Raw genomic sequence first — 26,662 nt, forward strand, 5'->3', positions numbered from 1 at the left:
ACTGCTTGAACCCAGGAGGTGGAGGTTGCATTGAGCCGAGATCATGCCACTCCACTCCAGCCTGGATGACAGAGCAAGACTTCGTCACAAAAAAAGAAAAAAAAAGAAAGAAACACAAAGGTTAGGCAAACAGCCTTACTTGTTATACTAAAAAAGGAAAAGACGACTTTAAGAAATTATTCTTCTAGTCAATCTTTTGCTAAGGAAGTCTAGTTTTTTTTTTTTTTTTAAATCACCTGTTCACTGGGTACAAAGGTTAAAACAAAGTGAAATGTAATCGTACGATATACTTTTTTTAATGCTGTTGAAGAAACAGAGTAATTTCCTTTAGCACACAAGTCTTAGAGACAAAAGAAAAAAAGGTAAGATCTATATATTTATAGCTTTGGTTATTGTTGTTTTTTTTTTAAATCATATTTAAGTTTGTTAAGTCTGTACAACCATCTTTGCCTTTAAGAAGTGATGAAAAATAAGAAAATATGATTATATTTTCACACAGTCTACCTCAAAAATACTATATACCTGGGACAGGGCCAAAGGGTCTTTCCTAAATAAAGTTAGAATACAATATTAAGTAATTGTTTTTTGGGGGGAAAAAAGGTTTCATCTAGCCAATCAAATTTATAAGATTTTTTATTTTAAAATATGTTAATCACAGAGCATTGTGAAGTGACACTCATCTAAAAGCCAATTTGCAAGATAAAAAAAGACTGGCCATGAGTTGATAATTATTGAAGCAGGGTGATAACTGTTCTTCTTACTTAGGTTTTTTACCTTGAAATTTTCCATTACAAAAAGGTTTTAAATTTGAAAAATATCTACACAATAGTTAAATAAGGAAACGAAGTTAATTGTGTATTATTAACATCGTACTCTAAATACACTGAATTCTGGCATAAATATCTAAAACACTTAATGGAAAAACTACATTTAGATTTTATTTAACAAAACCAAAATAATTACAGCATCTCTTTATTTCATAGCATATAATAATCATATAAAGTAAATAACATAAGAAACATGTACTTCAAACTTTATTAAGAACAATGCTTCTTTTTCAGTATCTACCATTTCCTTTGAGTAAAGCTCTTTTTTTTTTCAGTAACGTAGATCATATGCTAGGTAAAAATGCATGTAATTTTGTGAAAGAAAAGAAACTGGTATTCCATCTTCTATTCCAGTTTTCTATTTTATATTAGCTCCTAAGTAATCACTATATGAAACTCAACTATCATTTCAAAAAAAATCCAAATTAGAAAATATTCCAAAAGGAGAAAGAAAGCAACAATGACTGGCTTCCTTTTAAACCAACTGTTGAAATAGGCTACACTGACTCATGGATAATTTCTGCATAATCTACTTGGCTAGCTATTCTGCCTATCTGATTTTTTCTTTTAAGACACCCAATAATGCTAGCAAATGCTTTGTCTGGGGACTTATTCAGTGTCATGATAATCAACATTCACCCCCTCTTTCAATCTTTCTCCTCTCAAAAGGCACACAAATACGTGAAAACTCTCACGGATAGTATGGATCAATCAATGTATTTCACAGCTTCAGACCTAACGATGCTTTAGATTTGCTGAATGCTTTCTTATACAGAATCTACCTTGAGCTGAGTATACACTGCTTCTAAGATCTATCAAATGGAAAGGAAAAAAAATCCTTTTCTAATCCTTATGATCTTTTTCTTTTAGCGCACTTGAGAAAACAATTATTAGCATTAAATAGCAGATACAAATAATAAATATAAAACCATACTCCATCTCCATTTCCACATAAGCTCATAGTCCTGTCTTGCCTCCATTACTTTTTTCACCTGCTTCTATTTCACATCAACTTTTAACTTAAATCTAGTTAATTTTCTTTGTAGCCTATTTGCTTTCTTTCACTATCCCCATCCTATTTGTTTCTGGAAAAAAACAGCACTTCCCTTACCCACCTCTCCTCAGTCACCTCTGCATCCTACTAGAGACATCAGTAAGAATTTCACCATATCATTGAGATATACTGAAACAAGCCATTGAATGAGCTGAACACCTATTCCTAGAAATCATTAAACATAGGTAAACTACCTTTTGTAAATGATTTAGGCATCCCTCTTCTATGGGCAATCATCTTGAATAAGTGATAGCTTAAATGCGCTTCTGGCTCTAAAAGGGATTCTATTATGATCTACATCCAAATCTTATAAAATATAGGAGGCAGAGTAGCTTTTTCTAACAAATTTGATTTAACTATGGAAAGAGAGAAGGTAGAAGGGGATTGTGCATAAATGGATTAACAAATCGAAGGCAATGAGGAAGTTGACTAGAACAGACTAGCACTAAAATAGCAGTAAATTCCTTATTGCTAACGAGGCGAGAGACTTTAGTATGCTGCATGGATTCTTGCCTACTCTGATTAGTTTTTCTTTTTTTTTTCTGAGATAAAGTCTCACTCTGTCACCCAGGCTGGAGCGCAGTGGCATGATCACGGCTCACTGCAACTTCTGCCTCCCAGGTTCAAACAATTCTGCTGCCTCAGCCTCCCGAATAGCTGGGATTACAGGTGCCTGCCACTGCACCCGGCTAATTTTTGTATTTGTAGTAGAGATGGGGTTTCGCCATGTTGGCCAGGCTGGTCTCAAACTCCTGACCTCAGGTGATCTGCCCGCCTCGGCCTCCCAAAGTGCTGGGATTACAGGTGCGAGCCACTGAACCTGGCCTATTCTGATTAGTTTTTCTATTATCTCCTGTAATGAAATAAACTTTCCTTAAAAAAACATAAGTAACTAATTGTAACAAATGCTGTAACAAGCTCAAAAGACTAAATTTCTGAACACCTTTAAGGATGACAGAATATATTTACATATTTTCATATGGATAATTTGTTTGCAAAAGGGTTTCTAAAGTTGACTTTAAGAAAACAGAGATAAAGAACAAGAAACATCAAGGTCATGAATAAAATGACTAAATAAAAAAGTAACCATTTGGCAAGAAGAGTATAGTCCAATAAATGCCAATTTCTAGGCAAAGCTGACACCTTAAATGCACCCACTAACTTTAAATTGTGTTCAAAACCTGATTAACATGAAAATAAAAGGTAAAAAGGGATATAAACTCACAAGGACAAACAGAATGGAAGAGGAGTCAATAGCAAACCTAGAAACCAGAAACCTAATAGCTGAGTGGAAACTGACTAGGAAAACAAAAATTTCCCAAGTCAGCAATGAGAAAAGCTGACAGGCACTTGAATTACACTACAGAAACTCTAAATAGCCCAGAAATTGGCAGCACCAGGTATTCTGAAAGTAGAGGAGAGGCTAATTCCTCTCTGTCTCTGCCTAGCCAGATAATGTTCCTTCTCTACACAAGTAGATTAGAGGATCCCCCACGCCACAAGAATAAAACAAAGGGAATTTGGGCAACGGGCACGAGTGAGTGCAAAGGCATTGTTGAGATTAAGTTATAGTTTCCATACTAAATATTGATATAAATCCAGCTTTTTTTATCACTTAGCACTCAGAATGCTGGCTACCAGGCCATTATCTCTTTGGGCAGTAAATCAGAAGAGTCATTTTGTGGATAATGACATTCCCTAAGAAAATAGTCCAGCGGTTACACTCTGTGGTCAAGCCTAGAAACAAGGAGACCCACACAAATGCATTTTCCTATCAGCTTTTTAGTTTCCCATTCTCACACATAAACCCTAAATAAAATATTAACAGACTAAGCAGAAGGCCTCCAATATAAAGCACACTGCCCAAAGATAACTGGAAAAATACAATCCAAGGATATAAAAGCTATTCAAAGAAAAGGAACATAACAAAAAGCACAACAATAAACAAGAAAATATAATATATTCATGCAACAGGATACTAATAAAGAAAATATTTTGAAACAAAAAAGCTCTTAGAATTAAAAAAGATGGCAAAAAAAAATTAATAGAAGAGTGTGAAGATAAAGTTGAGGATGTCTCCCAGAAAGGAAAGCAAAAAACACACCGAGATAAAATGTAGGACAGTAAAGGTTTTACAATCATTCCAGGAGGTCCAACATCTAATTGAAGAAATTCTAGAAAAAAAAAGTGAAAATTTATCTTAAAAAATAAAGAAAATTGTATCATCAATGAGATAATTCAGAAAATTTCCCAAAACTGAGTGACATAGCTTCTAGATTGAAAAGACTGACCAAGTACCCAGTTTAATAATTGAAAACAGGCCAGGTGTGGTGGCTCATGTCTGTAATCCCAGTACTTTGGGAGGCTGAGGTGGGTGGATCACGAGGTCAGGAGATCGAGATCATCCTAGCTAACATGGTGAAACCCCATCTCTACTAAAAATACAAAAAACAAATTAGCCGTGTGTGATGGCATGGGCCTGTGGTCCCAGCTACTTGGGAGGCTGAGGCAGGAGAATTGCTTGAACCCGGGAGGTGGAGGTTGCAGTGAGGTGAGATTGCGCCACTGCACTCCAGCCTGGGTGACAGAGCGAAACCCTGTCTCAAACAAACAAACAAACAAACAAACAAAAAAACAAAATAAATGAAAACAGACTCTCACAAAGACACAGGATAATGAATACAGTATTGATTTTAAAAGCTTTGATAAATAATTAGAATGACATGGTATCATATTTCTTAACAGTAATACTAGAAACTCAAAGACAGTAGGGTAATACCATCAACATTTTGAGGGAAAATTATTTCCTACCTAGAATTCTATCTCTAGCCAAAATATCTTTCCAAGTCTAAAAAGTTTTCCCTCCTATCCACATTCTCTAGAAGCTACTGAGGAAGCTCTATTGAAAAAAGGCAATAAACCAAGACAGGGTGTTCTAGAAAATAAGTGCCCAGTAACAAAGGCAAAATGTAGACTCTCTGATGAAGGTGGAAGTAAACAGTTGTGCAGAAGGCCTAGTAATCAGCTCTTCCAGATTAGAGCATGGTAGCAGGCTCTGGGAGGGACTTTTTAAGCTGATAAAACAGATTAAATACTTAATATCCATAAATGAATGACAGATATGCTAGGGGAGAGTTTGGTCATAACAAGAAAAACTACAGAAAACCAAGTACATGAAAAAACAGCACAATTAGTTTGGAGGAAACAAAAACGGTGCAGCAACAGAAAAGTGATCCTGTTACCTGGCTTAGTCAATAATAGCTTTTTATTGACTGAGTTCAATCATTCATGATAGTACAAACACTGAATACTCATCTAACCAAAATTACAAGTAACTATGTTGGGAGATAAAGACATAGGAAGTATATATTTGATGTGTTGGAGATAAAGGGAGGGGGTATTTGAAAGACAGCTGAAAGGGCTATCAATTCCAAAATGGTGGCCAAGAAGCAAGCTGGCTTCACTCCCCTCTACAGAAAACCAAAACTAAATATACAGACCTGAGATCATTACCAGCAATATACCAGAATTCAAATGTGAAGATGAGACAGTTCTAGGGCCACAGAGAAGTGAACAAACTTTGAGCAGACAGTAAGAGAATTGGACTTCCATATCCACAATGCCCCTCCGCTGATTCAACCTAGCGCAAAGCATGTGGGAAAATTTCCCCCAAATCACAGTTTCTACCCACCATCTTATATTCCCTGGCAAGAGACTTGTCCCTGCTTTAATCCATGGGAAACATCTCAAGTGCCTGAAGAGAGAAATATTCCTGAGGACATGTAGAGACAGAGAGGAGAGATAGGATTACCATCCCTAGATCTGGAAACTCTGCTCTGTAACTCAGCCAAAGGAGACACCAAATCAGAGTAGCTGTTCAGCAGCATCACTCTGTAGGAGGTTTGCTCCACAGGTCTCTAGTGTGGGAAGGCTGGCTGGACATGAACCTCTAGCCAGCCTTCCCACACTACCAGGATATCCCCTGGAACCTCCCCCATTCAGGAAGAGCAGCGCTCTGGTCATTTACCAGAGCCAAGGTGAAGCTGGGCTTAAGATGCCATCTAGAGCTGAAAAGGAAGCAGCAACCTAGTGGTAAAAGACCCTCTAAGCAAATATATTCAATAAAAAAACAAAATAAGCCATACAGAGAATATTGGAATAAACAACTAATCTGACAATACAATGACACACATATACATCCACAAGAAACAACTGCAAACAGGCCAGGCACAACTGTAATCCAGCACTTTGGAAAGCCGAGACAGGTAGATCACCTGAGGTCAGGAGTTCGAGACCAGCCCAACCAACATGGAGAAAAAATACTAAGAATACAAAATACGTCTCTACTAAAAATACAAAATTAGCCGGGCGTGGTGGTGCATGCCTGTAATCCCAGCTACTTGGGAGGCTGAGGCAGGAGAATCGCTTGAACCCAGGAGGCAGAGGTTGCGAAGAGTCGAGATTGCGCCATTGCACTCCATCCTGGGCAACAAGAGCGAAACTCTGCCTCAAAAGAAAAAAAAAAGAAAAGAAACAACAGCAAACAGGGAACCATGATGTGTTAGTCCATCTTTCATTGCTATAAAGGAATACCTGACATTGGATAATTTATAAAGAAAAGAAGTTTATTTGGCTCACAGTTCCACAAGTTGCAAAAGCATGGCACCAATATCTACTCAGTTTCTCGTGAGGCCTCAGGAAGCTCTTAGTCACAGTGGAAGGCGAAGGTGGACTAGGTGTGTCACATGGCGGAGAGGGAGCAAGAACAAGAGGAGGAGGTACCAGCCTCCTTTAAACAGCCAGTCAGTAGCTTCCAGTCAGCACTATGCCTTTTAATTAGAGAATTAAGTCTATTTACATTGGCTTCACTGTTGGATTCTATAAAATATTTAAAGAAGAACTAATACCAATTCTACTCAAACTCTTCAAACAAAATTAAAGAGGAGGGAATATTTCCAAACTCATTCTACAAGACCAGCATCACCCTGATACCAAAACTAGACAAGGACACAACAAAAATGAAAACTATAGGCCAATATCCCAGAAGAACACAAATGCAAAAACCCTCAACTAAATAATAGCAAACTAAATTCAACAATACATTAACAAGATTATTCACCGTACCAAGTGAGATTCATTCCAGACATGCAAAGATAGTTCAACATATGCAAATCAATAAGCATGACAATATAGTTTGGATATTTGTCCCCATCCGAATCTCACGTTGAATTGTAATCCCCAGTGTGGGAGATGAAACCTGGTGGGAGGTGTTTGGATAATGGGGGCGGATCCCTCATGAACGGCTTTGGGCCATCCCCTTGGAGATAAGTGAGATCTTGCTCTGAGTTCACAAGAGATCTGGTTGTTTAAAAGTGTGTGGCACCTCCTTTCCCACTCTCTCTCTCTTGCTCTGATTTCATCATGTGATGTGCCGGCTCCCCTTTCACCTTCTGCCACAACTGTAAGCTTCCTGAGGCCTCCACAAAAAATGAACCGCACCATGCTTCCTGTACAGCCTGCAGAACTGTGAGCCAATTAAATCTCTTTTCTTATAGATTACCCAGTCTCTAATATTTCACTATAGCAGTGCAAGAACAGCCTAATACACATGATAAGCTGGGCACAGTGACATGTGCCTGTAATCCCAGCTTCTCAGGAGGCTGAGGTGGAAGGATCTCGAGTCCAGGAGTTTCCAACCACTCTGGACAGCAAAGCAAGACTCTATCTTAAATAATTATTATCACAAAATAAAATAAACATGACACATCACATTAATAAAACCAAGAACAAAAACCATATAATTATTTTAATAAATGATAAAAACACAGTTGATAAAATTCAACATCCCTTTATGATAAAATTCTCATTAAACTGGGCACAGAAAGAACATACTTCAAGATAACAAATGCCATATATGACAAACCCACAGCTAACTTCATTCTGAATGGGGATAAATTGAAGGTCTTTCTTCTAAGATCTGGAACAATACAAGGATGCCCACTTTCACCACTTTTACTCAATGCAGTCCTAGAAGTCCTGGCCAGAGCAATTAGGCAAGAGAGAGAAATAAAAGGCATCCAAATTGCAAAAGAAGGAGTCAAATCAGACTTGTTTGCAGATTACATGCTTTTTTTTTTTTTTGGACAGAGTCTCGCTCTGTCGCCCAGGCTGGAGTGCAGTGGCGTGATCTCAGCTGACTGCAACCTCTGCCTCCCAGGTTCAAGCGATTCTCCTGCCTCAGCCTCTTGAGTGGTTGAGATTACAGGTGCGTGCCACCATGCCCAGCTAATTTTTGTATTTTTGGTAGAGACGGGGTTTTACCATGTTGGTCAGGCTGGTCTCGAACACCTGACCTCGTGATCCACCCACCTCGGCCTCCCAAAGTGCTGGGATTACAGGCATGAGCCACTACACCTGGCAGACATGATCTTATACTTAAAAAATTAAAAAAAAACCAAATACTCCACAAAAAATCTGTAAAAACTGATAACTGAATTCAGTAAAGTTGCAAGATACAAAATCATCACATAAAAATTGGTAGAATTTACATATGCCAACAGTGAAGAATCTGAAAAAGAAATCAAGAAAGCAAGCCTGTTTACAATAGCTACAAAGAATATAAAATACCTTGGAATCAATTTAACCGAAGAAGTGAAACAGCTATATAACAAAAACTATAAAACACTGATGAAAGAAACTGAAGAGGATACAAAAAAAATGGAAATATAATCCATGTTCATGGAGTGGAAGAACACTGCTAAAATATCAATACTAACCAAAGCAATTTACTGATTCAATGCAATTCCTATCAAAATACAGTGACGCTCTTCATAGAAGTAGAAAAAAAATCCTAAAATTCATATGGAACCATGAAAGATCCCAAATAGCCAAAACAACCCTCAGCAAAAAGGAACAAAGCTGGAGGCATCACACTACCTGACTTCAAAATTTTCTGCAAAGCTATAGTAACCAAATCAGCATGGTACTGGCATAAAGACAGATCCATAGACCAATGGAATGGAATAGAGAATTCAGATATAAATACACATATTTACATCAACTCATCTTCAACAAAGGTGCCAAGAACATAAAATGGGGAAATAATAGTTGTTTCAATAAATGGTGCTAGAAAAACTGGATAACTATATATGGAAAAATGAAACCAGACCCCTATCTCTTGCCATATCCAGGAATAAAAATGGATTAAAGACTTTAATAAGACCTCAAACTATAAAACTGTTTCAAAAAAACACTGGAGAATTGCTCTAGAACACTGGTCTGGACAAAGATTTTTTTGTGTCTGTGAGACCTCAAAGCACAGGAAACCAAAGCAAAAATGTACAAATGGGGTTTCGCCAAGCAAAAAAGCTTCTGCACAGCAAAGAAAATGATCAACAAAGTGAAGAGCCAACCCACAGAATGAGAGAAAATATTTGCAAACTACCCATCTAAAAAGGGGTTAATAATCAGAAGATATAAAGAGCTCAAACAACTCACTAGCCAAAAACAAACCAATAAAAAACAAATAATCCAAGTAAACACAGCAAAAGAACTGAATAGATATTTCTCAAAAAACACACAAAAGGCAAACAAGTATGTGGAAAAAATGCTCAATATCAGTAATCTCTCAGGGAAATGCAAATCAAAACTACAATGATATATAATCTCACCCCCATTAAAGTAGCTTCTATCAATAAGACAGGCAATAACGGATGCTGGTGACGATGTGGAGAAAGGGGAACCCTCATACACTCTTGGGAATGTAAATTAGTATAGCCACTCTGGAGAACAGTATGAAGGTTCCTCAAAAAACTAAAAATATAACACTTACATTTACATTTGATCCAGTAATTCCACTGGGTATACATTTAAAAAAAAGAGATGAATATATTAAAGAGATAGCTGCACTCCCATGTTTATTGCAGGACTATTCACAAGAGCAAAACTATGGAATCAACCTAAGGGCCCATCAACAGACGAATGGATTAAAAAAAATGTAGCATATATATACAATGGAATATTATTCAGCCGTAAAAACAAATGAAATCCTGTCATTTGTGGCAACATAAATGGAACCAGAGGTCATTATGTTAAGTGAAATAAGCCAAGCACAGAAAGACAAATATCACACATTCTCACCAGCATGTGGGAGCTAAAAAAGTAGATCTCATATAGATTAAGAGTAGACTGGTGGTTACCAGAGGCTGGAAAGGGTGGTAGGGAGGGAGGAATGCAGAAAAGTTTATTAATGCATACGAACATACAGTTTGCTTAAAAAAAGAAGGCCTAGTGTTAGATCAGTAGGGTAATTATAGTTTACAGTACTTTTCTTCCTTCAACTTTTATTTTTAAGTTCCGGGGTACATGTGCAGGTTATGCAGGTTTGTTACATAGGTAAACATGTGCCATGGTGGTTTGCTGCACAGATCAACCTGTCACCTAGGTATTAAGCCCAGCATCCATTAGCTATTTTCTGATGCTCTCCCTCTCCTCTAATTTGCTGTACATTTAAAAACAGCTAGAAGAGAATTGAATGTTTCCAGTATAAAGAAAAGACAAATATTTAACGTGTTGGATATCCCAAGTACATTAATTTGATCTTTAAAAATTATATGAATGCACTACATTATCACATGTACCCCAAAACTATGTATATCTACCACGCCTCAATAAAATTTTTAAAAATTACCATGGGGGGGGAAAAGAGTGCTAAAGATTCTCATCTCCCACAGTTTTAAGTCAAGAATAATAGATAAATAATGCCAATAGATAATGCCTAAAATTGAAAAAATCAAGACCATCAATATAAGCATATACTTAAACATGCATAAGTATATATTTTCCTGAATTTCTTTTGTGCACTTCTATATTAAGTTTTTAAAATTTACAACCACTTCAATTGCTTTAAAGCTCCTTTCATGAGATCTAGAAACGAGACACACTTAAAAATATTAATTCTCTCTAAAAAGAAAAAATAGAAATCAGTCTCATTCTTCAAAGGGGCTTTCTAGTTTATTAAGATCAGAGTGCAAGGATGGTGAACGGCCATGCACTTGTTTCACATTTTATGTATTTCAAGAAAAAGTAGATTTGAAAGGCCAGGGTAAGTGGCTCATATCTATAATCCCAGCACTTTTCAAGGCCACGCCAGTGGCTGGGGGCGGAAATGGCTCGCGCTCAGGAGTTTGATACCAGGCTGAGTAACACATGGTGACCCCATCTCTATAAAAATTTTAAAAATTAGCCAGGCATGGTAGTGCATGCTTGTGTTTCAGCTACTTAGGAAGCTGAGTTGGGAGGACTGCTTAAGCCTGGGAGATCAAGCTGCAGTGAGCTGTGACCATGCCACCAGGTCTGGGTGACAGAGTGAGACCCTGTCTCAGCCAAAAAAAAAAAAAAAAAAAAAAAGAATAAACAGATTCAAAAGGGGGAAAAATAAAAATGTCCTTAAAATCTCTAAAGTTCTAGTTTACCACCAAAATGAAAATACTCTCTTTTCTATCAGGTCAGCAACATGAAAGTCACAGGCATCACAATCCTCTTTTGGCCCCTCTCCATGATATTATTATCAGACAAAATCCAGTCTTCTAAAAGAGTAAGTTTTTACAATCAAAATAGTAAAAATATTTTCAAAGGTACATTTTCTGTATATTTAGTAAAATATCAAAGGGCAATAAGAAAGCAAAGAAAATCTGACCTACTAAAATTAAGAGTTTATTTAGCTGTGTATATCCAAATTCCAATTTGACAAAAGCAGCCTTCATTTTTAAAAACTGAGTTCTTTAAAAGTTGATTAAAGGGAGAGATCTGAAAATTTTCACTATAAAATCAGAAATTAGTTTCAAGACTAAAATCTTGTTTAAAATGTAAGAAACTTTTTTATAAAAAGTACATATTTTATGAGGGAAACTGCTATTGAATTATTATTGGTGAAAAAATCTAACTGCAAAAACAGTAATAAACCAGAACTATTCTTAGTTCTATTTATTCTTAGTTTACTGTTCAGTAAAAACAAGAACTATCTCTTTCTTTCCATCTATATCCACCTAAAGAAAGTATTTCAGATTGTGTGGCTCTTTAAATTCAATACCTGGCTCCATTTCTGATAAAAGATAAATACTTCCTTTTAAAACACCAAATTTTGAGCTGTTAAACCCAGAGAGTTTAAGAGAGTTAAACCAGAGAGTTTATTGAGACTGACTGATTGATCGATTGATTGATTGATTGCTTTTGAGACGGAATCTCGCTCTGTCGCCCAGGCTGGAGTGCAATGGCATGATCTCAGCTCACTGCAACCTCCACCTCCTGGGTTCAAGCGATTCTCCGCCTCAGCCTCCCAAGTACCTGGGATTACAGGTGCTTGCCACCATGCCCGGCTGACTTTTTTTTTTTTTTGTATCTTCAGTAGAGACAGGGTTTTACCGTGTTGGACACGCTGGTCTTGAACTCCTGACCTCAGGTAACCCGCCTACCTCAGCCTCCCAAAGTGCTGGGATTACAGGCGTGAGCCACCATGCCCAGCCTATTTATTAATTATTTAACAGCCCTAGGTATAATGTTGTTAGCTCTGCTGATTTTAAAAACACATATAGTTTCAAATAATTTCCTCACTATAAAGCAATCATGCACACTGGAATATTAAATGTTAACAGAATTATTATTTACCATATATTTCCACATATATAAATGGGAATATTCCAATAGCATTACTTTCTGTAATGATCATGTAATAACAGTTGGAAAATACCTGTTTAACAAATTGGAATCTCTCTGTTCAATTGTATGTATCAGAATATCCTTAATTTTTAGTATTTCATCCCGATAAAGAAAAAGATTTGCTCTACTATAACACCAAAAGATTAGATAGTAGGTTTTTTTCCCAAAATAATGTGCTTCTAATGTCTAAGTGCTTAAATATGAAATTTGGGGAAATTCTTTAATATTTTTTTCTGATTAATGCATTTCTTTTTTTTATTTTTCTAGGAAGTCCAATGTAATTTCACTGAAAAAAATTATTCCTTGATTCCAGCAGATATCAAGAAAGATGTTACTATACTTGACCTCAGTTATAACCAAATTACTCTTAATGGTACAGACACAAGAGTTCTACAGACATACTTTTTACTCACAGAGCTCTATTTGATTGAGAACAATGTTACTATCTTACATAATAATGGTTTTGGTAACCTCTCCAGTCTAGAAATTTTAAATATCTGTAGAAACTCCATCTATGTAATTCAACAGGGTGCATTTTTAGGCTTAAATAAACTAAAACAGTTATATCTCTGCCAAAACAAAATAGAACAAGTGAATGCTGATGTATTTGCACCTCTAAGAAACCTAAAACTTCTGAATCTGCAAGGCAATTTGATTAGCTATTTGGATTTACCACCACTATTTCATCTGGAATTAATAACTTTATATGGAAACCTATGGAACTGCTCTTGCAGTCTATTTAATTTGCAGAACTGGTTGAACACATCAAATGTGACATTAGGTAAGCTATCATAATTAAGTAAAACCAAAATATGATTAACTCAATGTTCCACCACAGAAAAATCTCTCATATCACATTTTAAAGAAAAGGAAGCAGCCAGGCGCAGTGGCTCAGGCCTGTAATCCCATCACTTTGGGAGGCCAAGGCAGGCGGATCACCTGAGGTTGGGAGTTTGAGACCAGCCTGGCCAACATGGTGAAACCCCATCTCTACTAAAAATACAAAAATTAGCCGGGTGTGGTGGCGCATGCCTGTAGTACAAGGTACTCGGGAGGCTGAAGTGGGAGAATCGCTTGAACCTGGGAGGCAGACGTTACAGCGAGCCAAGATCGTGCCACTGCACTCCAGCCTGGGTAACAGAGTGAGACTCTGTCTCAAAAAAAAAAAAAAAAAAAAAAGGAAAGGAAACAATTTCTGTTTAAGCAAAACAGGAAGAAACACTAAAAAGTAACAGCTGCATAGATGCTCTCCTTCCCCATTACCAGGGGGAAAAATTAAGAAATTTTTTCTTTTGAGACAGAGTTTTGTTCTTATTACCCAGGCTGGAATGCATTGGCGTGATCTCAGCTCACCACAACCTCCACCTCCCAGGTTCAAGCGATTCTCCTGCCTCAGCCTCCCGAGTAGCTGAGATTACAGTCATGAGCCACCACGCCTGGCTAATTTTTTGTATTTTTGGTAGAGATGGGGTTCCTCCATGTTTGTCAGGCTGGTCTCAAATTCCCGACCTCAGGCGATCCACCCGCCTTGGCCTCCCAAAGTGCTGGGATTACAGGCATGAGCCTCCGCACCCGGCCAGACATGTCAATGTTCTATGCATGTGAGATGATAATGTCATTTCATGTATTGTTAGCAGTCAATATGTAAGACTAATTTTTTCAAAGTGCTTCCTAGACTAAGTGAAAACGAGTGACCTATTTTAACTGCAAACCATACTGTGCCTGAGATCCAGATTGTAACCATGTAACCACAATATTAATAATAAAATCTACACTAATACAGATAAATAATAAAGATACTGCATTTAAGCCATATTTATAAAATAATAAACAGAAATGTGCATCATTCTTTCATTGTGTTGCTAGACAAATACAACAGGAATTTCTTATAATGCCTTTAAGAATGACAGATATGTCAAAAATTCTAGATAAAACAATTATAAAATGTTGTTAACTATTATTTTTCTCTATACTAAATCTTATTCTTTCTGATTTACTAGAAAATGAGAACATCACCATGTGTAGCTACCCCAACAGCCTGAAGAGCTACAATATCAAAACAGTACCTCATAAGGCTGAATGCCACTCAAAATTTCCTTCACCAGTAACTGAAGATCTTTATATTCATTTTCAGCCCATCAGCAACTCAACATTTAATAGCTCTTCGAACAACTTAACAAGAAATTCAGGTAATATACTGGTTCTGAATATTAACACTGCTAAATGTATCATGCTAAATAAACTGAGGTAGTTATCTTTATTTTAAATTTCTATAAAAAATGTAAAAGAAAGATTCCTCATCTCAACTAAAGATTTACAAAATATTGGTCTTCCAAACTAGGCTCTGCTAGTTACAAGCCAAATGCCACTGTGCAAATTATTTAACTTCTCTGAGCCTTTGTTTTAACTAGTCTAGTCACAAATCTTAACGAGTATAAATCAATAATGGTCTTAGGTAAAAAGGGTAACAAAATTGCAAAGACAGCTATTTTGAAAAAAGAGAATTCATCCACCACACAAAATCTGTCTAAAGAAAACTACAATGTATGTTTATTTTTAATGCCAATATTTAGGAGAATTAGGATATATAATTATGATTATTTTGCCAACTTAACAAATTTTCTTTCTCTCTCCTCTCTCATATTCCATTAAAGAACATGAACCTCTTGGAAAAAGTTGGGCTTTTCTTGTTGGTGTTGTTGTCACTGTACTGACGACTTCACTTCTCATTTTTATTGCTATCAAATGCCCAATATGGTACAATATTCTGCTTAGTTATAATCATCATCGCCTGGAAGAGCATGAAGCAGAAACCTATGAAGATGGTTTTACTGGAAATCCAAGCTCTCTTTCACAGACACCAGAAACAAACTCTGAAGAAACGACAGTAATATTTGAACAATTAGATTCATTTGTGGTAGATGATGATGGATTTATTGAAGACAAATATATAGATATCCATGAATTATGTGAAGAAAATTAATTTCTTTCAAAGTTTGCTTTTTAAAACAAAGTTATCAGCTCACTCACAGTTTAGATATGGGGATTTTGCTATGTGACATACCAAAATACAGCTGGCAGGCATTCATATTAATGAAAACATACATGAATATCATAAAATTATGTTCTTTGCATTGTATTGAGCAAGCAGGTCCAAATACAATAACTGACACTCCTTGGTAGCTGACAGTTACATAGTCTACAATACTAGCACTACTATTCTTAACAGTGCTTGGGTGACCATACAGACTAGTAAAAAGGTCTAACTTATTCATGGATTCTCATATTAACACAGATATTTGACATAATATGTACTAAATTATACTAATGTTTCAATCAGTAAAGAAATAAAAGTTTAGGATTTATTAATATATGGAAGTCAAAGTGAGGAACAGAGATAGCTTAAATAATACACTAAGATTGATTTTACGCTCACAGAATAAACTCATAGAGTTGGAAAATATTTTTTTGAAATGCTTCCTGAAATAGCACAATAAATTTCCTTAAAATTTCATAGCAATTTAAAGCACAAGCACAATGTTCAGGCATAATCCCTAATAAGTCACTATTGATTCTGGTTATAAAGAAAGGCTGTCACCATAATGCAGGATCACTACAGTTTAATGGCATAGTGGCTTCCGAGGTGGGCATCACAATTATCTATAAATCTTGTTTTAAAAATACATATTTCTGGGAGATTTTTATTCAAATTGGTCTGTGCTGACACTAAGGAATCTTCATGTGGTCCATGGACAGCTATTTCTATCTATTCAGTAGATAGAGCAATGTTTCCCAAATTGTTTCTCTAGAATACTAATTTCCAGAGAGACATTCACAAGTATTTACAGGAGAAGAAAGAGGTACATGGTCAAATAAGTATAGGAAAAACTAGTAGTTTAAACAAGGTGAAACAAGATTCTTTTTCTTTTTTTTTTTTTTTTTTTGAGACGAAGTCTCGCACTGTCGCCCAGGCTGGACTGCAGTGGCGCAATCTCAGATCACTGCAACCTCCGCCTCCCCGGTTCAAGCAATTCTTCTGACTCAGCCTCCCGAGTAGTTGGCAGTACAGGTGCACACCACCATGCCCGGCTAATTTCTGTATTTTTAGTAGACACAGGGTTTCACAATGTTGGCCAGGCTGGTCTCGAACGCCTGACCTCATGATCCACCCGCCTCGGCCTCCCAAAGTGCTGGGATTACAGGCATGGACCACCGTGCCTGGCCAAGATTCTTTACAATAGGATTTATGCAAAACTTTACTAAGCTAAACTGCTCTCTGATTATTCAAGAGCAAAGTATTACAAATTTCTCAAACTTACTTGACAACAAAACCCATTTTTTGAGTTACATCTACTAAGAGCTCGTAGTTCAATAACATTCCAAAGAATGTAGTTTGGAAAACACTGGTCTATAGGCTATAAGAGGAAGGGTCTAAAGAAAATTATTTGCCAAGTCCTTATAATCAACTGGCTACAATCAAAATTTGATAATTTATCAATGCAAACAGTACATTAAAAACTGTAGCACGATCTATAATTTTTACCTTCATATGCAGAGAAATTAAGAATTTACATCTTTTACAAATAAGTATATCTCTGAAACACTGAAATATATTGATGGGTGAAATAATATTTCTGGTATTTTCTTCATTATAACACGTGGAATGGAACAGTGGCTAGAGGTATGGATGGAGCAAGGTCAAATATGAGCTGATGGAGCTGGGAGCTAAATAAGGGTATAATATGCTATTTCTGTGTATGTTGAGTATGGTATAGTATGCTATTTCTGTGTATGTTCAAATTGTTTATGTATATAATAAAGTTTTAAACATTTGTATGTACTTGACAATTCCTTAGAAAAAAGAGACTAAAATAAAATAGATCTATGTCATAATCTATAGAAGTCATTTTAAAAGTTACATAATTAGTAAATTCAATACAAATGTCTACTGAGAGAAAATAAAAACTAGGATGATATACCTGTAAAACAGAAGAACTTACTAATTTATAATACATATTTGCTTATGTTTACAGACACGTTTTCAACAAAGGATATTAAGTGTATTATGGCTAATGTTTCTTTATATATCAATTATACTGTTTTAAACCTTAATTATAAGAATGAGATGATTATAGGAACATAAAATATCTTTTTCTAAACAATGTATCATTCTGCTAAATTATTTCCTAATTATAAGATGCAAATATTAATATTTGAGAAATGTAGCAAAATGAAATATAATTGCAAATGAGCAAAGACTACACTTAAGCTTTTATATTCAAGGGCCTCTATTGAATATGGGGTATTCAATAAATATCTGACTACACAAAGAAAAATAAATGGGTATAAAATTATAATTACATATATTTTTACAGGGCAACTGATCTTGACTAATACTAACTAGAAAGTACAGGATTAGAAGAGAATCATTAGTTCAAGCAAGACTGTGAAACTGAATTAAAGCCAGGTGTCTTACATATTGTTGTAGTAATATATTGAGGCTGTTTATTATAACCAACTTTTTATAGACGAGTTTTCCATAATAAACCAGATGGTCAGACCACACTAAATGGTTGTACTGAAAGAGAAGAGAATGAAAACAGAAGCTTTTTATACCTGTCTTCTCGAGGTATGGCATTTCTTGGTCACTCTGAATGTGTAGGGTCAAGATAGATCTTTGTGTTATTGAGATGTTGGCCATCTGGTTAACACAAGAAATAAATCTATCCTACTGCTGTATAGAAAAGTAACTATCATAACAATAATTTTTGTTTTTTTTTTTTGAGATGAAGTCTCGCTCTGTCACCCAGGCTGGAGTGTAGTGGCGCAATCTCGGCTTACTGAACCCTCCGCCTCCTGGGTTCAAGTGATTTGCGTGCCTCAGCCTCCTGAGTAGCTGGGATTACAGGCACCTGCCACCTCGCCCAGCTAATTTTTATATTTTTAGTAGAGACAGGGTTTCGCCATGTTGGCCAGGCTGGTCTTGAACTCCTGACCTCAGGTGATCCACCCGCTTCAGCCTCCAAAAGTACTGGGATTATAGGCATGAGCCACTGTACCTGGCCAATTTTTGTTCTTAATTTCAATTTCTACCTAAAACAGACAAGAGAACCAATTTCACTCAGCCTCAATTACAAATTACAGACAGAGTTTTTAAATGGTTTGGATGTATCTTCAGGACAAATTACCATATTTGAAGATTTTCCTTAATCAAAAAAACCAAATAGATGTAAAAATCTATGACATTCTTCAACTTTTGCTCTTGAAATTATGTTTTCAGATGAAATATCTGTAAAATATGTAAATATAATATTTAAATCCTGACCTAGGTATTATATAACTTTGAGATAAATGATGAAATAAATGAGAACTTAAATGTTCTAAACTCTTTAAGGCCTTCAGGGAATTATAGCACACACACACACACACACATATATATATATATAAATTTTTTTTTTTTTTTTTTGAGACGGAGTCTCGCTCTGTCGCCAGGCTGGAGTGCAGTGGCACGATGGCGCGATCTCAGCTAACTGCAACCTCTGCCTCCCAGGTTCAAGTGATTCTCCTGCTTCAGTCTCCCGAGTAGCTGGGACTACAGGCCCGTGCCACCACGCCCAGCTAATTTTTGTATTTTTAGTAGAGATATGGTTTTACCGTGTTGGCCAGGATGGTCTTGATCTCCTGACCTCACGATCCACCCACCTCGGCCTCCCAAAGTGCTGAGATTACAGGTGTGAACCACCACACTGGCCTATAGCTTATATATTTCTTATTCTTTGAAGTACCTAAGAGAGTATCTTATATATAGTAAATGATAAATATTTGCTAAATGGATTAAAACCAGGATAACAAAAAAAAAAGGAACGTTTTCAAGTAAGAGCTTGGTTACCATGAACAAAATTTTCCTTGTAAAAGGAAAAAGACTGCTAGTATTTTGAGTTTATAAGATATCACTTTACAGCAGCATCAAATGATAGATGGTGGCCGGGTATAATGGTTCACACCTGTAATCTCAACACTTGAGGAGGCCAAGGTAGGAGGACTGCTTGAGACCAGGAGTTTGAGACTAGCCTGAGCAACGTAATAAGACCCCGTCTCCACAAGAAACAAAAAATTAGCTGGGCATAGTGGCATGCACCCGTAGTCTCAGCTACTTGGAGGGCTGAGGCAACATCACTTGAACCTAGGAGTTCAAGGCTGCAGTGAGCCATGAGCATGCCACTTCAATTCAGCAAGGGCAACAGAGCAAAACTCTACTTAAAAAAAAAAAGACAGGGGAAAAGAGATTCTTGTTTTTAGTCAACAGAAGAATTACATTTATCTTTCAAATGTTTTATCAGTATATTTTAACATCTATCCAACATCAAATATTTACTGTTTTATGCAGAGGTAACAAGAGTGTATTTGGTGTTACTGAATTTTGGTAATTGAATACGGTAATTTGGGTTATTATTGTCTTTGCTCTCAAAGACAAATTAACAAATTTCTGGGAGAGAATGTGCTTGTATGTGTATTTACACAACATAGCTCATTGTCTGTGTTTGTGCTGCCTTAGAATAAATAATTCAGGAATAAAATTTGTGTTGGTTCTAAATTAATTATTCTTCATCAACTTTTTGACCTTAGAACCAACACAAGTTTTATTCTTGAATCATTCAGGATTTTATCTGAGTATCCCTAGTTAACTTAACCTGTGCATACCCAGCCTAGAATATGGACCCATCCCAAACAACTGACAAAACACAAATAAGTTAACTACATCACATCTATTATTATCTTTGTAGGCATTACTCCCACTGCCACAATTACTTTATTTCCAGCGTTAGTTGGTATTTAGTCTTTAGACAGGTTATATATAAAGATACACATATAATCTATATACGATATAGATTGTTAATATAACTATTAAATATCAATGCTAATGAAATAATGTAAATAGCTTCCTTATGAATAATGTGTCTTTCACTAGACTGGGGATGAAACACCAAAATTCAAATTAGTTAAAAGCCCAGGTTAAAACTAAAAATAGTAGATATAAAGATGTTCTTATCCATCGTAAGTTTTCAGCTCCTAGCAGCATAAATCCTATTTATATAAGCTATGTAGTAATAGTCTTTATACAGAATTTAGCTATTTAATGGTAAATGAAGATAACAGAAGTATAAGCAACAAAACTTGTAAATATTTTTAAATGAAAAAGGCAATGGGGAAATTGTTAAGAAATTTACAAGGAAATAACTGGATCACAACTTAAACTACCTAATAAAGCTTATTTATGAATCTGATTTTTAAATTAGCTATACTTACGCTTGTCTTTCAGTAAATATGACATCTATACTTTGTGTTTCTCGATCATTTTGAGCTTTAAGCTGAATAAAGTTAACACATAAGTTAGTAAGAAATAAATATTAAACCAAATTTTTTCTTTGTAGGTTATTTTGGCTACAAACTAAATGAGAAATTATTATAATTATCCTAGTGCCACATACAAAGTTTAAGAAGAAAAATAAAGTAATTGTCTCATTTAACAAACAATATCAGATTTTTAAAAAGTCTTTTTAAGAACCATTGTAATCTTATACCAAAAATATGCATTGTTCTTCAGTGATCTGTCAAATAATTCAATGTAAATTCAATTTATGTAAACAGCAAAGAATGTATTGAGTGTTCAATAAATATTTGATTAGTAATATGTTAAATTTAGAACCACCACAAGTTTTATTCCTGAACCATTCAGGATATTATCTGAGTACACCTAATTAACTCTACCTGTGCTCACCCAGCCTAGAAAATGGACCCCCCATCCCAAACAACTGACAAAACACATAAGGTTTTTACTTTTTATATCTGGCATTGAAATAAGATAATTAGTGAATTCTCTTGTGTTCTAAAGCTAAAAGTAACTAAATTATCATGGTTTTAGAACCCCAAATTTAGAAGAGTCGTTTTATAAATCCTATGTCTTCATAGAATAGTCTTTACTCATGTAAATAAATTATAAACTATATAAATTGTATGTTATTTTCATCCAAATGCTTATAATCAAAATAAGCTAGCTATTAACATATTTTATTGTTTTCTACCAAATAATTAATCTAAGAACATTGAATACAAATTTGTTTTTGTTTTATTTTAGAATCAGAGGTACATGTGCAGGTTTGTTACCTGGATATATTGTATAATGGTAAGGTTTGGGCTTCTAGGGAACCCATCACCCAAATAATGAACACTGTACCCGCTAGGTGATTTTTCCACCCTTATTGCACTCCTATACCATCCCCCTTTTTGGAGTCCCCAGTGTTATGTCCATGTTAAACACAAATTCTCATTTACCAATCAAAAATTAATATTTTATGTCTGGAGTCACATCTATTCATCTTTCTCCACTGGTGACAAAACTATATAAAGTTATCATTGAGTATTCATCAACATTTGTGCTTAAACTAATATTGTAAACTAATATATATAAGGAAATGTAGATGGCACTCCCTAACTAATGTTGCACGTTGACACCAGTTCAAACACAGTAGACAGTCACTAAATATCCATTTAGGAAAGCCAACCAACAGGAAGAAAATTTAAAAGAGCAACTAAGGGAGCTCAAGGAATACATAATAGTGGTATTTACAATCAGAGTAATATTCATCTCTATAGCACTTAAGGTTTTATCAAACTATTTCTAGATATAAATGCTTTGTTTTGTAGGATATGACTTACATAGATCAATTTGCTTATATTTATAAATTTTCTTACCATATTGTAATCCTTCATTACTTCTTCCATTTCAGTGTTGGTATTAAGTTTATCTACCACCTAAAAACAAAAATACAAACAAACAAACACCATTTTGTTAGTCTTTACACATGTTCTCTATAATTAATAATATAGGTATTCAGTCTTACAAATAACAAGTAGTAACTTAAGTATTAATACTTTTGAATATTTTCTGTTTTAAGATAAAAACAAATATTGAGCTACCTAAGTAAGCATATATTATGCACCTGGCCAATAAACAAATTACATTTTTAACATGGATAAATGAGCAGTAATAAACTACTCTTCCTGCATATTACACCTTGTGGACCTTTGCCTGCTCTGAAAAGATGGCTGAGCTTATAAACAAGGGTCTGGAACAGACAAGAGTTTTGGAAAGATCTATCACTCTCTCTTCCTCTGCCAACATCCCCAAGGAGAGAGGAGTGTTAGTAGATTTACAAATTTACACTAGTAAGCCGGGCTCGGTGGCTCAGGCCTATAATCCCAGCACTTTGGGAGGCTGACGCGGGCGGATCACCTGAGGTCAGGAGTTCAAGAACGGCCTGACCAACATGGAGAAACCCCATTTCTACTAAAACTACAAAATTAGCCGGGAGTGGTGGCACATGCCTGTAATCCCAGCTACTAGAGAGACTGAGGCAGGAGAATCGCTTGAACCCGGGAGGCGGAGGTTGCAGTGAGCCGAGATCGCGCCACTGCACTCCAGCCTGGGCAACAAAAGCGAAATTCCATCTCAAAAAAAACCCAAAACAAAACAAAAAACAAATTTACACTAGTAAAAACGTAAAAAGATGTTCTTTATCTTCAAATAATTAAAAAAAAAATCAACAGGGCTTGCACAGATGGAACAGTAGTAAGCCTACTTCAAAAAGTTAGGCAAGGATATCAGTTGTCAACATAGGGTATTTACCTAGTGTCAAACACTGTTACATATGTATTAATTTTTACAATTACTGTATGAAGCAGATATGATCGTACACATTTTACAGAAAAAGAAATTTAGCAAGCAGTAGAGCCAGAATGTGAACAGGTCTACTAAAAGCTAACTATTTGGGTATAAGGTATATCACATTTTTCATTTATGATATAAATAAGTGCTAATAAGACCTAACATTTATTGAGTGCTAACTATATGTCAGATACCCAGCTAATTGCTCTGTATCAGATATTAGCTCATTAAGTCTATAAATAGCATATTTTACATGGTAGTATTTTTATATGAATATGCCTAATTTGTTCCAGCATAACTAAAACTCCCTTTCATCTAATGTCATTTCATACCTTTAAAAACTACTTTTCTCGGCCGGGCGTGGTGGCTCATGCCTGTAATCCCCATACTTTGGGAGGCTGAGGCGGGAGGATCATGAGGTCAGGAGTTCAAGACCAGCCTGGCCAACATGGTGAAACCCCTTCTCTGCTAAAAATACAAAAATTAGCCAGGCACCTGTAATCCCAGCTACTCAGGAGCACGCCTGTAATCCCAGCTGGTGGCGTGCACCTGTAATCCCAGCTACTCAGGAGGCTGAAGCAGGATAATCACTTGAACCCAGGAGGCAGAGGTCACAGTGAGCCAAGATCATGCCACTGCACTCCGGCCTGGATGACAGAGCGAGACTCCATCTCAAGAAAAACAAAAAAACAAAAAAAAACCTATTTTTCTCATATTTAAAACAGAACATTATTTACTAAAGAAAATCCCAGTGAATAATGGGCTCTACAAAATGTTTGTGATTAATTGTGTAGTCCAGCAAATTTAAGAATTATAAGAGGGCTGGGTGCAATGGCTCATGCTTATAATCCCAGCACTTTGGGAAGCTGAAGCAGGAGGATCACTTGAGCCCAGGAGTTCAAGACCATCGTGGGCAACACAGCAAGACCCCGTCTCTCCAAAAAAATTAAAAATTAGCTAGGCATGGTGGCATGCACCTGTAGTCCCAGCTACTTGGGAGGCTGATGCAGGAAGATCACTTGTGCCCAGGAGTTTGAGGCTGCAGTGAACTACAATCATGCTACTGCACTTCAGCCAGGGCAACAGAGCAAGACCCTATCTCTAAAAAAATTAAAAAATAAAAATAGTCCAGGCACAATGACTCAAGCCTGTAATCCCAGCACTTTGGGAGACCAAGGTGGGCAGATCACTTGAGCCCATGAGTTTGAGACCAGTATGGGCAACATGGCCAAATCTCATCTCAACAAAAAATACAAAAAATTAGCCTGGTGTGATGGCATGTGCCTGTAGTCCCAGCTGCTTGGGAGGCTGAGGTGGGAGGATCAATTGAGCTCAGAAAGTCTAGGCTGCAGCGAGCCATGATTGAGCCACTGCATTCCAGCTCGGGCGACAGAGCAAGACTGTCTTGAAAACAAAACAAAAAAACAAAAAACAAAACAAAAAACAAACAAAACCCACCACCACCACCAATAACAACAAAAAAAAACAAAAATAAAAAGTTACACTATAATCAGCAAAATTTTTGATAAGCACAAGGAGTAGGTATATCATAACTTATCCTAACCATTATGATAGAATGTTTATTTCTTGTAACACTATTTCTTAATAAGGGTAGTGAGATAAAAATTTGTCTTTTTCATTAAATCCAGACATCACTGCTGCTAAAGCAACTGAAGAGTTAGAAAAAAGAAAATTCTGACACTAGAAATTTTCATGGGGCCAATATCACCCAAGGACTGAGCAGTTATCAATACTGCCAGGGGGATTGTTTCTTCTCAAAGTCCACAAGTAGAAGCATCTTTGGTAGAGCTATATCATGTTATATACTCTATTTTGACAATGTACACAATATTTCAAGTAAAACATAGAGATGGTGGCAATCTGTATGTTAAATAATTAAATTTTAAAATTTTCAAGATGACAACACTCGATAAAAAACGTGTTTTTAAAGCAATGATCACTGATAGGACCAATAAATTTTAGCTACTTTTAAAATTATTTAAATTATTATTTTAATATATTTTAGGGAGTAAAGCATGTGTGCATTTGTGTATGTGTCAGTAAACGTATTTTACAAAAAACAAACAAAGAATATATATTAATCTGTTAAGCCAAGTTATTTCTGGGGAGGGAAATGAAGCAGAAAGTAAAGGGATACTTTATTTGTTGTATTTTTTATGGTTTCATCTTTAACAATAAGTATGTATTCATGTATTATTTGATATTTTAAATAATAAATTAATAAATATATTTTTTCATCAAATGTTTTATTCTTTTTGAAATTTTTGAAATTTTTATTTTAGGTTCAGGGGTACATGTGCAGCTTTTACAGATAAACTGTCATGGGGGTTTGTTGTGCAGATTATTTCATAACCTAGGTAACTAAGCTAATACCCATTAGTTATTTTTTCTGATCCTTTCCCTCCTTCCAGTCTCCAACCTCAAGTAGATCCCAGCATCTGTTGTTCCCATCTATGTGTTATCATTTAGCTCCCACTGGTAAGAGAGAACATGCAGTCTTTGGTTTTCTTTTCCTGCGTTAGTTTGCTAAGGATAATGACCTCCAGCTCCATCCATGTTCCTGCAAGGGACATGATCTTTTTCTTTTTTATGACCATATAGTATTTCATGGTATATGTACCACATTTTCTTTACCCAGTCTGCCACTGATGGGCATTTAGGTTGATTCCATGTCTTTGCTACTGTGTGCTCCAATGAACACACATGTGCATGTGTCTTTATGGTAAAATGATTTATATTCCTTTGGGTATACATCCAGTAATGGGATTGATGGGCTGAATGGTAGTTCTGTTTTCAGCTTCTTTTTGAGGAATTGCCACACTGCTTTCACAGTGGTTGAACTAATTTACACTCTCACCAACAGTATATAAGCATTCCCTTTTCTCTGCAACTTCACCAGCATCTGTTATTTTTGACTTCTTAGTAATAGCCATTCTAACTGGTGTGAGATGGTATCTCATTATTCTTTTGATTTGCATTTCCCTAACGATCAGTGATGATGAGCTTCTTTTCATATGCTTGTTGGCTGCGTGTTTGTCTTCTTTTGAAAAGTATCTGTGCATGTCCTTTGCCTACTAATGTATTTTTAAAGCAGTAGTAAAAACTAATGAAAATATTAACAGTAAATTCTCTTAGAAAAGATAAAATACCATGTTGTAGTCTGCTAGTTGTCCTTGAAGCTCTTTTATTTCAACAGCTAAAGTCTCAGCCCTGCAAGCATAAAATAAATACATTCATAAATATGTACATACAAATATACATAAGAAAATGAACATTACAAACAATATGGATAGCTACAAATTTAGTACTATAAGTACA

The 26,662-nt window shown here is 35.8% G+C and overlaps 2 protein-coding genes across 5 annotated transcripts in view; one reads left to right on the forward strand and one right to left on the reverse strand.

Annotated features, from left to right (window-relative positions):
• IFT74 (intraflagellar transport 74) overlaps positions 1-26,662 on the reverse strand; it is a 98,061-nt gene that overhangs the window by 64,640 nt on the left and 6,759 nt on the right. For all 4 annotated transcript variants that reach the window (XR_009215192.1, XM_058445236.1, XM_032164213.2 and 1 more), the window contains 3 exons: positions 26,494-26,554; positions 22,351-22,410; positions 20,905-20,966 (listed from right to left, as the gene is read on the reverse strand). Coding sequence is in view for 3 of the 4 variants with exons in the window: in XM_058445236.1 (XP_058301219.1) it covers positions 20,905-20,966; positions 22,351-22,410; positions 26,494-26,554 (183 nt within the window). In the remaining variant the exon portion in view is untranslated. The remainder of the gene's footprint in view (positions 1-20,904; positions 20,967-22,350; positions 22,411-26,493; positions 26,555-26,662) is intronic.
• LRRC19 (leucine rich repeat containing 19) lies at positions 224-18,142 on the forward strand. Its single transcript, XM_032164214.2, has 5 exons — positions 224-362; positions 11,387-11,476; positions 12,865-13,378; positions 14,598-14,786; positions 15,252-18,142. Exons 2-5 carry the CDS (start codon positions 11,396-11,398, stop codon positions 15,578-15,580), a joined length of 1,113 nt encoding a protein of 370 aa, XP_032020105.1. The 5' UTR covers positions 224-362; positions 11,387-11,395; the 3' UTR covers positions 15,581-18,142.

This window comes from Hylobates moloch, unplaced genomic scaffold, assembly GCF_009828535.3.
Source record: "Hylobates moloch isolate HMO894 unplaced genomic scaffold, HMol_V3 SCAFFOLD_10, whole genome shotgun sequence".
NCBI lineage: Eukaryota > Metazoa > Chordata > Mammalia > Primates > Hylobatidae > Hylobates > Hylobates moloch.

What these genes read in the sequence shown, in the direction of transcription:
- LRRC19 (XM_032164214.2), top strand. Translation starts at nt 11,396, where the DNA reads ATGAAAGTCACAGGCATCACAATCCTCTTTTGGCCCCTCTCCATGATA. An exon ending in AAATCCAGTCTTCTAAAAGA is followed by an intron (nt 11,477 to 12,864) that starts GTAAGTTTTTAC and finishes TTATTTTTCTAG; the next exon opens with GAAGTCCAATGTAATTTCAC. An exon ending in CAACTTAACAAGAAATTCAG is followed by an intron (nt 14,787 to 15,251) that starts GTAATATACTGG and finishes ATTCCATTAAAG; the next exon opens with AACATGAACCTCTTGGAAAA.